Source organism: Megalobrama amblycephala, linkage group LG6 (genome assembly GCF_018812025.1).
Source record: "Megalobrama amblycephala isolate DHTTF-2021 linkage group LG6, ASM1881202v1, whole genome shotgun sequence".
Lineage (NCBI taxonomy): Eukaryota > Metazoa > Chordata > Actinopteri > Cypriniformes > Xenocyprididae > Megalobrama > Megalobrama amblycephala.
The window spans coordinates 27,543,178-27,556,303 of NC_063049.1; the positions used below are offsets into that span (position 1 = coordinate 27,543,178).

General features: G+C 36.4%; 1 protein-coding gene across 11 annotated transcripts in view; it reads right to left on the reverse strand.

Annotated features, from left to right (window-relative positions):
* The window catches only part of stxbp5l (syntaxin binding protein 5L), a 195,240-nt gene that overhangs the window by 22,035 nt on the left and 160,079 nt on the right, over nucleotides 1-13,126 (reverse strand). For 4 of the 11 annotated variants that reach the window (XM_048193626.1, XM_048193625.1, XM_048193627.1 and 1 more), the window contains exons 19-21: nucleotides 12,017-12,085; nucleotides 10,955-11,020; nucleotides 2,474-2,578 (exon numbers count right to left, since the gene is read on the reverse strand). The exons of 1 other annotated variant lie outside the window; for it this stretch is intronic. In XM_048193626.1, the coding sequence (XP_048049583.1) occupies nucleotides 2,474-2,578; nucleotides 10,955-11,020; nucleotides 12,017-12,085 (240 nt within the window). The remainder of the gene's footprint in view (nucleotides 1-2,473; nucleotides 2,579-10,954; nucleotides 11,021-12,016; nucleotides 12,086-13,126) is intronic. 6 more of the 11 variants (XM_048193630.1, XM_048193629.1, XM_048193634.1 and 3 more) reach the window with 3 other exon arrangements.

Sequence of the window (13,126 nt, forward strand, 5' to 3'; positions counted from 1 at the left end):
GATGCACTCTGTTCAGAACGCTAAAACACACCAAGCAGACTACTTCCCAAGTTGACACTCTCCTCCTTAGCCTCATTTCAATTAAATGTTTTTAAAGTAGGGTGTGATTTAAGAATGTCATTTTCAGCATGGTGCTAATGCTTTTCCACTTAAGGCCTCCATGTAATGGTTTGATGAATGCAATTTGCTTTCCAGTGTTGACCAAGGAGGTCTATAATAATCCGGAGAAAGCTATCCATTAGCACTCCCGTTCATCTTGGCTGGAGCAAGGCCCCTGTTTCACAATTTTAAGAGTCCTTTATATGTTGCTTGCAAAAATGTTAAAATTTAATTTTGAATGCAAGGTGATTTTTAACCAGGCAAACTTTGATTTCCTACTGAAACAATCTGAAATGGGTCATATCTTTAGGCTTTTTCTTAAAGGATTTGCTAACAGTCATGGTCTAAAAGCAACAATATTCCAATTTTGACTTCATTGGTCTTTAAAACACTGGATTAAACCTCAGATATCAGCAACATAATTAAAAAAAAGTTAAACATAAGATCTACTTAAGGTAAACGATTTACAAAATGTATAATTTCATTCTCTCTCGCTCTCTCTCTTCTTCCAGGGATGTGGAGATAGATGAGATTTGAGCGTCAGACAAAGCGGAAATTGCTCCTGGAAATGGCAGTAATTAAAATTCCAGGATCAATAACCTGTGCCTTAGATGTGGAATCCTTCCCATTACCCTTGACACTGATAAGATCAGTCTGAACACACATGTGCAGGTGTGTAAACATGAAAGATAGATCGAGATGAGGTGTGTGGACTACCTACATGTTGATATGAGAGAAGCACATTAAAGCCATTTTGCAAGCTATATTATCTGTATCTATTATTTATATATATATATAAACCCGTGTTGGACATCTTTGGTTATTGTTATCCAGCGGCACAGCTACAATGGCAAACATAACAGCTGGCATCCATTGATTTCAACATCAGGCCTCAAGTGGCCACCCTGTTTTATTGTTTGTTTGTTTTTTTTTTTCTTTTTTCCATGGGCACAATTTCAGGAGTCGTTTAGCTGCTCGTTAGAATGTTCCGAACACCATGGCTTCAATCCCGTCGACTCCTCTGTGAGCCAGACTCAGATGAACAGTAATTTGGGATTGTTTTTGGAATGATCACAAAAAAATGTCTTCTGCTATCCTGCACTGCAATTTGCATAAATTACAGACTCCTTTGCTTTCAGCTCAGGTCATTTTCCACTAATTCATAGAGGCGGATATACGTCAGGAGTAAAGATGCAGATGCCAAACTCTACAATGAATTCAAAGGAATTTCATTTCAGAAACATGCAATAGTTGTTTTTGCTTGAATAAAAAGGCTAATCTTGAGCATTTTTGCTTTCTTGTAAGCCTTTCATCAAAAATATATTCATTTACTTCTGTCTGGCAAAAGAATTCCATACTAATTAGCATCACCAATTTGGTGACCTAGTAGTTTTTTGATATTTTTAAAATGAGCCAACACTTAAGGCCATTCACATGCAGCACATTTTCAAAAGTGAACAAAATCATTATTAGCATAGATATAATTCTCATGCTTGTAGCCATTCTCTCTGTCATGCTCTCAAAGCTTTGCAGTCTGCCGCATTTGTGTAGCATTCACATCACATTAATCCATTTTACATTAGTCAATTAACTATTGTTTAGGCAAACAATCTATAGTAGGCACATAACATATAGCTAATTCTAGTCATTCCAAAATTGAACCTAGGACAACTTTGCACCAAACCAACTAAATATATGTTTAAACTGTAGATATTTGCTATGCCTTCCATGACTTTTAAATAAAAAAAAATGCAAGATTACAGATTAAACAATTACCAACATGCTGAGTACTAGTCATTGATAAGTTACATTAACCAGGGAATGAATTCAATTTCAAGATGGTACTGTAAATGTCTACAAACACATTAGCATGTGGGATAGCAAAAAACTAGCATGTTCTCAATAAAGCACACAAACAAGCATGGATGGTGGAGCTACTGAAGGCTAAAGAAAAAACATTGAGAGCCTGTTGGGGTCTAAATAAAGCCAAAAAAAGAGAGAGAAAAAGATTTAGGGTTATTTGAACCAACTGGACCTCAACGATCAACGCTCTGTCTAGGCTAGTCACAATATCACCCCTTTCGTCAACACACACAACACATACTGTACTACTTACTACCATGCCCCAGTCACACACATGCCTACAATAGCCACACGTGAAGCACACTTACACACATTCGCATACACACTCACACACACCTACACCTCAGGAGCACAGAGCGTGGCACAGGGCACTACGAGCGTAAGGCTACATCTACTGCAGCATGCAATCCCCAAAACAAACACCCACACACACGCAAATTCAGACGGAGAAGCGCATGAGCCACGGGCTTGGTGTGTGTGGGTGTTTTTAAGGGTCTGGACACATTCTTACCATTGTCCAACAGGTAAAAGACAGGACTGTAGTGGCAGGACCGGAGGTTGGACACAGGTTCCCCTGTGCCTCGAGGGTCATTATGGAGGGAAGGGGAGTAGGGTGCTGGAAATCAAAGATCACACAGTCACTGTCACATGCTAGGCTGAATCACATATAGCCAAACAGCTTCTTATTATAGGTCATCGGATTTATAACAGGAGGTTGCAGAGGTATGCTAAAAAAGGAGAAAATCATGCACAACAATTTTAAAATAATCTGCTATTGTCACAACTCAAACACATTATGGATCCCACCAATCTGGTCTTAGCTATATCTTTACGTGACTTACTATCTTTCAACAATTCCTCTTTCTTTTTACAAAAAGTTAATTCCAAAAGGATAATGACAGGGAAGAGAAGAGATGGTTGAATAAAGTCGTTATTTTTGTTTTGTTTTTGCGCACAAAACGTATTCTCGTCACTTCATAAAATAAAGGTTGAAACTCTGCAGTCACGTCGACGTTTTTAATGATGTCTTTAGTACCTTTCTGGACCTTGAAAGTGTTGATTATATTGCTGTCTATGGACGAGTCATATACCTCTCTGATTTCATCAAAAATATCTTAATTTGTGTTCTGAAGATGAACAAAGGTCTTACGGGTGTGGAACGACATGAGGGTGAGTACTTAATGACAGAAATTTTATTTTTGGGTGAACTAACCCTTTAAACGCGTACATGCCTCTTAAGACCATCTTAAGATTTATACACATGCAAGTTTTAATAAAAGTAATTTGTTTTGGTGAATGTGATTTTGAATCTGTTAAGGGACTGATACAATATCAGAGCTTTTAGTCTTTAATTTGAGGAATCTAGGCATGCCCTTGCATTGACCTTTGTTCAATGTTCATTTCTCAGAAAAGTATTTCTTGGAAAATATCAGGTAGAATTTACTGAGCAGCACCTGCACCTACAACATCAGTTGTAGAACGGTGGAGATTCCCCCAGCATTTAACCTCATCACACATGATAATTTCATAAGACTCACTGCAGGTGTCGACCTGACAACATAAATCATGATTGCTGTGTGAATTGAGGCCAAATTGCCGAGGGTAAAGATGAGAGAACTGTGTTGTGAGAGGCTGACAAGCATATCACAGGCCTCCTGGTTATTCAACTTTTACATTAATGGCCTTTCTCAGTCCTTTCTTGAACCATCTGCCCTCCAAATCTTATGATTGCTCTCTTCTAATTCTTGCCTTGTAAAATTTCACTCTCAATAGTAGATAAATAATTTTTGCAATACATACATACTAGCCATACTAAAATACGCCGCATCAGTACTTTCTTAAAGGGATAGTTCACCTAAAAATGAAAATTTGATGTTTATCTGCTTACCCCCAGCGCATCCAAGATGTAGGTGACTTTGTTTCTTCAGTAGAACACAAATGATGATTTTTAACTCCAACCGTTGCCGTCTGTCAGTCAAATAATGCGAGTGGATGGGAACTTCTACTATAAGAGTAAATAAAACTTGCATAGACAAGTCCAAATTAAACCCTGCGGCTCATGACGACACACTGATGTCCTAAGACACGAAACGATTGGTTTGTGCGATAAACCGAACAGTATTTATATCATTTTTTACCTCTAAAACACCACTATGTCCAACTGTGTTCAGCACTCGTTAGTAAGGTCTGATCGCGCTCTGACAGCGGCAGTAATGTCTCGCTCTCATTGAAGTATATGCGCGAGACATCACTGCTGTTGTCAGAGCGCGATCAGACCTCACTAAGCGAATGCTGAATGCAGTTGGACATAGTGGTGCATTAGAGTTAAAAAATGATATAAATACTGTTCGGTATATCGCACAAACCGATCGTTTCGTGTCTTAGGACATCAATGTGTCGTCACGAGCCGCAGGGTTTAATTTGGATTTGTCTATGCAAGTTTTATTTACTCTTATAGTAGAAGTTCCCATCCACTCGCATTATTTGACTGACAGACGGCAACGGTTGGAGTTAAAAATCATCATTTGTGTTCTACTGAAGAAACAAAGTCACCTACATCTTGGATGCGCTGGGGGTAAGCAGATAAACATAAAATTTTCATTTTTGGGTGAACTATCCCTTTAAATCAGCTGTCAGCTGTGTATGATAATCAACAACCAAGAAGACAAAACTAATAACCTGTTAGCTCCTTTAAAACTTAAAAAATAGAATAAGAACTGGTTTTGCAGAGAGATAAAAATATCAGAGTGGATGAAGGGATTAACAGTTAAATGGAGAGAAATGTACGGGACATGTAAGGGACAACAGAGCACTTGTGCTCTGACTTTCTTTGAAAACAGAGAAAAGTAAAAGGTGACGACATAGCTGAAGAGCACAAAATACTGGTATCTAAAACAGGGCTATTACAATGTGTGGAATGACTCTCAAATCATTATTTTTTTCATGAAAAGCTAACGATTAGTAAATCATAATTTCTTTGAACTGTTTTTTCCAGTCTAAAAATTGCCACAGGAGTCAACATCTCATCACAAATGTATCATTCAAATGTGTGGTATGTAGCACAAACCAAATACTAACGTATAAATTCACATTTTTTTATCCATCATTCAATAGCATTCAAAAGTTTGGAGTCAGTAAGACTGTTTTGGGAGAAATTAAAGGTAGTGTAGGCAATTTCGGAGAGGCTAGCAATAGCAAGCTAGCTTTGAAAGCATTAGATCCCACCCTCCCTTCAGAGAGTTCTCTAAAGCCACGCCTCCTCCAAAACACATGAACACGCACAGCCAGAGCAGAGTTTGCGAAGCGTCACGAGAGACGGTGGTAAATTAGCTCATGTCTCAAAGCACATAACATTACAATAAAAATAAATGTAAACAACTTAAAGAGCTCTGACTTGTACCACCTGACTGCTGTAGATTCATTTCAGCATTGATTGTGTTGCCATAGAAACTCATAATTCCAAGTCAGAGAACGTGAACAGCTCCGAGTAGAACATCACGGGTTGCCATCTCTCTCATTAAGACATGGTGTGAACGCAGCATAAGCTTGTTGTTTTGGTTCAGGAGGAACTGTAGGTGCCTGCTATGTCTTTGTGGCACTCAGTGACTGTCTGTCTACAACTCGCAAAGCCTCACTGAACAAGCTGATGACACGTGAAGTCTGCGTGAGCAAGGTGCATGGACCAAATGCAATAAATGGATGAACATTTTTAGTCCTGAGACTTCCACAGAAGATATATGTACATTTAATATTAAGACCACTTCTGTCATTGATTGCTATCAGGATGTGTAGAGAGTTTCAATCAGTATAACAAACAGTATTTATGAAAACATTGACTACCCCATACCTTTAAAGAGGACATATCATGAAAATCAGACTTTTTCCGTGTGTAAGTGCTATAATCGGGTCCCCGGTGCATCTACCAAACCAGAAAACATGAAAAAGGACAACCCTGTAACTTTGTTTTGGTAAGCCTTTCTCTGCAAGCATGTTAAAGAAACAAGCCGTTCAGATTTCGTTCCCCTTGTGACGTAGGAAGGGGATCTTATTATAATATTACCACCCTCTGAATCACCCACTGTGCCGCCAGTTTGTTTTCGCAAGCGACAACGGTGTACCAGTAACAATGGTCCTGGAGTGCAGCTTTAGGATTACTAAAGCTACATGAAGGAAGGTGAGATGGGTCGGAGCAAAACTCTGCAGGACAGCAGCACTCAAGAACGACAATCCCTGAGCTTGTGATACTTTTTAGCTATGTAAACATTATCACTGATCTGTTAATGGCTATAATAGTAAACATATACCAGCAATATAGTATTTATAGTATATAACCTGCAAATGGTTGTGTTTTGGAACAGACTTCTAGCTGGTCTAAGGTGATTATGGTTAAACAGATACCCTGTACATAATTAAGCTGATTAACCACCTAAATGGCCAAATTAGACCAGCTAATAAAGAGCTGTAAGCAAGCTCCAAAATACAGCGATAGCAAGGTATAGACTGAAAATGACACAATAAATGTCATCTCTTATCAGGAGGAAATGTTTTGAATATTTCATGATGATATGACACATTAAGTAAAGCTTTTGTGCTCTGGCAGGGGTTTAATGTGCACTCATCTTCAGGTTAGACAGGAACAATAAGCTCATCAGAAAAACAGAAAACAAATTACAGCTTTCTGTCCTTTCACATCCATTTTTTTTCTGCTCTTATTTATCCCTTTCGTTCCAGGGTTTTTTTTTTTTTTTTCTTCTACTAAAAAATATCTTTGCACATCACAGTCAATGGCTGACATTTCGGCTTATTAACCACCTGGAAAAGTGCCACAATAAACAGGGTCTCAGCAACCCACCTCAACTGCTGACAAAAACAACACCCAAACAAACAACAACAACTAGTCGACTAGACAGAGAGATTTCTAAGAACTTCAAAGTAGAGTGCGGCCCAATTACTGGACCCGATGGAGAACAGGGGAGAATGAAAAACAGAGAGGAGAGATGATGCTGGAGGTCCGAGATGATATGAATAAGTGGAAATAAATAAGATGAGAGAAACATGCGATATATGGTAGAGAAAAACTGTATGATGAAAAAAAATCAAAAGACAATATGATGACATCAACCTTTTACAGATAAAGTAAATACATTAGCAGCTAAAGCAGAGGGTAATTTTATGTAAGCTGAGGTGAAGTTAGCACAGGAAGTGCTTGTAATGGTAAAGGGTCTGTACCCCTGAGCAAACACATGAAAAACAGCAGCAGAAACATCTGCACAATCTTGAGTTCATTCATTATTCATCTCGTCTGGCTTATTGCTACTTTCAAAAGCACACATCTAAAAGCTGAGCTAGAATAACAAATAAAAAGGTCAAATAACAACTGTGTCATCAAACATTTATTGGACGCAGCCAATTTCCATCATTCTAAGGTTCGAAATCTTTCCTGTGAATATAGCTCAACAAATAGTTTTGATATGCTAATAACAGCCTTTTGCCTGTAACCTCTAACTAGCGTAAGGCATAATGTTAATAGAGGAACTGGATCCCTAAATTGGATCCTTGCCTGTTTTCCAGACTTTCAAACTTTTCACTTTCAAATATCAAGTTTAGACTCATGTTTCTTCTACTATGGGAACCTTTTATGTCTAGTCATTTTTATGCCATTGCATATATATATATATATATATATATATATATATATATATATATATATATATATATATATATATATATATATATAATGCATGACATCTTCATCTTACTATTTTTAAATGCCTTTCACATACAGATTTTATTGTTTTGTTCTTCTTACAAATATGAAAAAAATATCATTAAATATTAATTACTATTTTATTTTTTTTTTTAAAAAGAACTACTCAAAGATAAATAATAATTTATTCAATGTTTATTGTGTGATAATTTGTGTAAAATTGTGACAGCTCCTTGGTGGTGTAATTTCCACCACCACACACAAAAAATCTATTTTGCCACACATACATTTTTTGAAAAGTTAGGGTACTTGTTTGCTTGAGTTTGAGATTAATTATGAGATGTGTAATGTGTGAGGAAATCATAGAAATCAAGGTAAATATAATTTATGAGGATAATATGTATTATTCTACATTATTATATAACAAGAAATATTTTATATTTACATTATTGCGTTATTTTTCAATCAGCTGTTATTGTGTCCGATTATGCAAAATGTGTGAAAATATGAAGTATTAGGATATTAGAAAATCTGGCATTTTATAAAAAAAAAAAAAAAAGTTTAAAATGTCTCCATCATCATTTCCACCCCAGATTGCGATTAAACCCCATACTGTACATAATTTGAGATGTGGTGGAGAAAAAAAAGACAAAAATTATGCAATTCTACTGTGATGCATGTACAGTATTTTGGACATTTTAAACTAGTGACTAGTGTTTTATAAAAGTTCACAGGGCCAAGTGTCTATATTTAAACAAATACCCAGGCACATTTACATGCACCAAATACCAATATGAATGCAATGAAATCTACTCAAATCTATTCTAAATAATGTTTTCTTCATCATATTCTCCCTCATCATCATCATCATCATTATTTATATTTTCTCTACTAGTCCTTCAAACTCTCTTTTAATGCTTCTGTGGCTGATGCCTGGAAACTCATTCCAATTTTTTTGGCAGAATTCCCCAGCCAATCATAGAAGGCCATTTCCTGACTCCTGTCATAATAGCTGCTTCCACAAAAGCATATCTGAATTACTCAGCAGCCTGAAGCCAACGCAACAAATCCCACAGAAGAAAACACACAAAGGATACAGTTCTGACAGCCAGTTCTTCACCACAGAACATTGTAGAGAAAAATCACACATATCTGACTGTATGCTTCACTACAGTCTTGAGCTCTTAAAGGAACAGTTTCAATTCTGTCATTGTATGAAAATGAGCACAGTGAACATTCTTCAAAATGTCTTCTTTTTTTTTTGGTTTCACAAAAGAAAGAAATTCATACAGGTTGAGGTTAGGTTAAACAATAACCTAATGTTCTTTTTTGAATTTGAATTCCTTTAAATGCGTTCAGAAGTGAACCTCATGTCTCCTCTCGATCTCTAAAATTACTAATGTCAGGCTACAGCCCTCAGCTCGCCTTCCCGAGCGACTTCCATCTTTCAGGCTGCCTGCTGAGCTGAGAACTGGAAAAAACAAGCAGAAGCTTCAACTGTACTGAGACATGAGAGTGAACTGAGAGAGAGAAAAACAGACACCAAATTTTGTATTCTTGAGACATCACACAAAATGTGCCTCTGATATTTCAAACAACAAAAACACAAAGCAATATTTCTTCCCAAGAGAAATCAAAGCTTTACTGAAATACTTCTAAATTAAGAGCTCTATTTAGATCCTTAAGGACAAGGACCATTGTTGTCATCATCTTCAACCCACTGAGACGATGCAAACATTGAGTAAAGCTCTATAACATTATCATATTCTCATAAAAATTCTACACAGGTTATGATAGCTTTAAAGACGAAAGGAGAAACAAAGACAGTGGAAGTAAGAGAGTGGTGGAAAGAGCCTCCAGGGACTGAAGACCTGTGCTGTGGGGAAACTGAAGGGAAAAAAGAGGTTTGAAGGTTTTTGTGAGCATTATTTTAGCGTTTTTGTCATTAAAGCTGGAATGTGTGATATTTTCATTGGAATTTTAAAAATAGTGACTCTTGAAACAGTTTTTTCAAATACTCTCCCTGTCATTGTTTGCTGTGGTGAGTGACTATGAGGGTTAGGAATGGTATGGTTGTGGTTATATGGGGTGGGTGTGGCCAAACATGGGTGTGGCTAGGGTGGTCAGCTGCAGCTGCATTTTATCAAATGTACTGACATACTATACACTATGCATTTATACTGTGCACTAACATCTAGTGTATGAATTTTATAAGATTATTTCATCATACAAAAGCCTGGTAGCCCCTCCCCTTTTGTTACATAACGAAAGCTGAAACAAGTTACAATATTTATACTAAAAAATGGCATAGAATAGTGCGCAAATTGGGACACACCTTAAAAATGCTGGGTTAAAAACAACCCAAGTTGGGTTGAAAATGGACAAACCCAGCAATTGGGTTGTTTTAACCCAGCGGTAGGGTTAAATGTTTGCCCAACCTGCTGGGTAGTTTTATTTAACTCAACTATTGTTTAAAAAATACTGTATTGCTTAATTAAAATTAAGCCAAAGTATGTTGGAAATGAACATTTATTAATGTTCAATGAATAATTATTAAACAATAAACATTTATTAAATTGCTTATTAATAAATTTATATTAATAAACTATTAAACTATTAAATTTATATTAATAAAATATTAAAGCTTATTAATAAACATTCACCTTTTGTCTATTATTGTTGCCTCTAATTGCACCTGGTTTTCAATTTCCCAACTATTTTGGGTTAATTTTAAGCTAGCCATATAGCAATTTTTAAACAATAGTTGGTTTAAATAAAACTGCCCAGAAGGTTGGGCAAACATTTAACCCAACCGCTGGGTTTGTCCATTTTCAACCCAACTTGGGTTGTTTTTAACCCAGCATTTTTTAGAGTGTAGGTGCAATTGTAAAAGGTGATATGGCTATTGAGGTGGGCTTGGTCAAATGATTATTAAATTTTCAAATCAGTTATTGAGTGACTTTTACATAAATATACAGATATTTAAATATAAAATAGTTCTAAGGCCTTTATCTTATGATCTTATGACTGATTCTTTGCAATTATTTTGGATTTATTGTCAGTACTGGGCTCACAGTTCACATAGGTAGGGTACTTTGTATTGCGTGTGTGGATGGCCGTATTTGTCCACCGTTTTGACCTAGGAAAAACCCTGTATTTGAGGTAGGTGTGGTCATGGGTGTGGTTGTATTAAGTGGGTGTGCCTTTCAAAGGTAGAAGTATATGTGATTATTAGAAGTAGTGAGAATATCAGAGGTGAGTGTGGTCATGAGTGGGTCTGGTTACCTGAGGTGGGTGACTTGCTCCTCTCCAGGTCCAAAGACACCTGATTATCAGAAAGCTCCGTAAGGCCTGCCATGGAGGAACATGGAAGGCACAGTAAGAGGAAGCAGATGATAATATCACTCGGTTCCATTACCACCAAACACATCTGCATGCATCAAACCACCAGGACAAACAATGTGGTCTGAGACACTATCATGATCCTGGAGCGATACAAGGAAGATGTGTATACATCTTCATAACATGCAGTTTTTAAACTCTTTTAACTAACCATTTAATATACTTTTTTTAGCCATGACTTGGCTGTTCTACTCTTGTCTGCTGTGAACATGAGCTGTTCAACCACATATATACAGGTATATTAACTCCAGAATCAAACATGTGTACCAACACCACCAACAATTCCATGCATGTGTGTATGCAGGAGAGAGAAAGAAGAAACAAAAAACGTATTGACGTTACTCAAGGCACGACGGTAAATGATAAGGCCTGCACTGCAGCAATAACAATCAGTTGATGAGAGTGCGTGCAAACTGAAGTACTGAATAACAGTAACTTCATAATGAAATATTATGGTCATATAGAGGAATGCAGTGAAAGCCTCATTTTCACAAATGTGATAATTCCATCGGCAGAGGGAATTTTTGATTTCCAAAAGCTTCTCTATTTTTAACGATGTTTACTTGAATTAGTAAAATTAGTTGACTTTTATTAGTATGAAAAACACACACACACAAAAATCCTATATTTTGATTAAATGGAAATGGTTGAATGGTTCATTACATAAACCTTTAGCACAAATCAATAAAACACTTAGCAAGGAGACAATCAAAGATTGTGACTGGATGTATCAATGTGTGCAAATTCAGGATATGTTATGATATTCTGTAACAATTAATTAAATTACTACAAATAATAATAATATCTTGTACCGAATATAATGCGGAATAGTAAATCTACCTGGTAAACTTCATCAAAACAACAAATTTTTGATAAATGGCATCCCAATGTCTGTGCTTTGTCTCCTTGCTGTTGTCCTTGCTGTTTCACTGAGACGTGACTTACTCTGGTAGGAAGTACGGATCCGTTTCTTTGAATCTGAATAAAAGCTAGACAGGCCGCGCATGCAAAAGTCTGCAACAGCGCCCCCATGCCCCAGCACCGCCACCCATAAGAGGAGAGATGGCGCGAGGGAGGAAAAGAGGAGGAGAGAAGAACAAAACAAGCTCAGAGTGACAAAACGCGTGTGACCACAATCTGAGCAAGACCCAGTGTATTGAGGGAGAGAATGAAGGAATGAAGCTTGGAAAATGAAGCCTAACCTTTTGTATTTTCTTATTCCCCCCCAAAAAACAACAAAACATAAGAGCTAAACAGAAGGAAACAGCTTTCTGGGATTAACAGCCACCTCAACTGTGGCAATGAAATTGTACAAACAAACAAACCAACATAAATAACATAAGTACAAAATATGAACAAATAAAAATGGTTCCTCTCATCTGTGTCTAACTAAAAGTGCATATATGCATGTGTGAATTAAATTTGCAGACAGATACCCTGTCTAAACCAAGTGTGAATATCTGACAGTAGGTAGTCGCTGCATCACAATATTGCATTTGTTGAATATAAGGTAACCAACCATTTTAATTTTTTACAGTGTAAACTGTGGCATCACCGATAAAGGGGGGTTCAAAAGTCTGAGACCTGAGTGAAATTCTGGGATTCAAAATTTATTTTAAACTTGGAGACAAACGTATTAAATTACAAATTACAAATTTATTAATGATAAATCATGAATAAGAAATATTTAACACTATTTTTTTTTTTTTTGTCACTAATCAAATAGGAATATTTGTGACCAGTTCTCAATCAGCCATGATTAATGTATTCATTATAAATGTCACTTGAGAACCAAATCAGCATACTGGAATGATTTCTGAAGGATCATGTGACACTGAAGACTGGAGTAATGGCCTTGAAATTCAGTTTGCAATCACAGGAATACATTTCATTATAAATAATTTAAAATAGAAAACAGTTCTTTCTAACTTTCACAATATATATATATATTTTTTTATTGTAAAATAAACTCTTGAACAGTAGTGTACTGTATATAAAAGTACTAAAAATACACAAAAGTAATATTAACAGTTTTAACGAGAAAAAATTACTAAT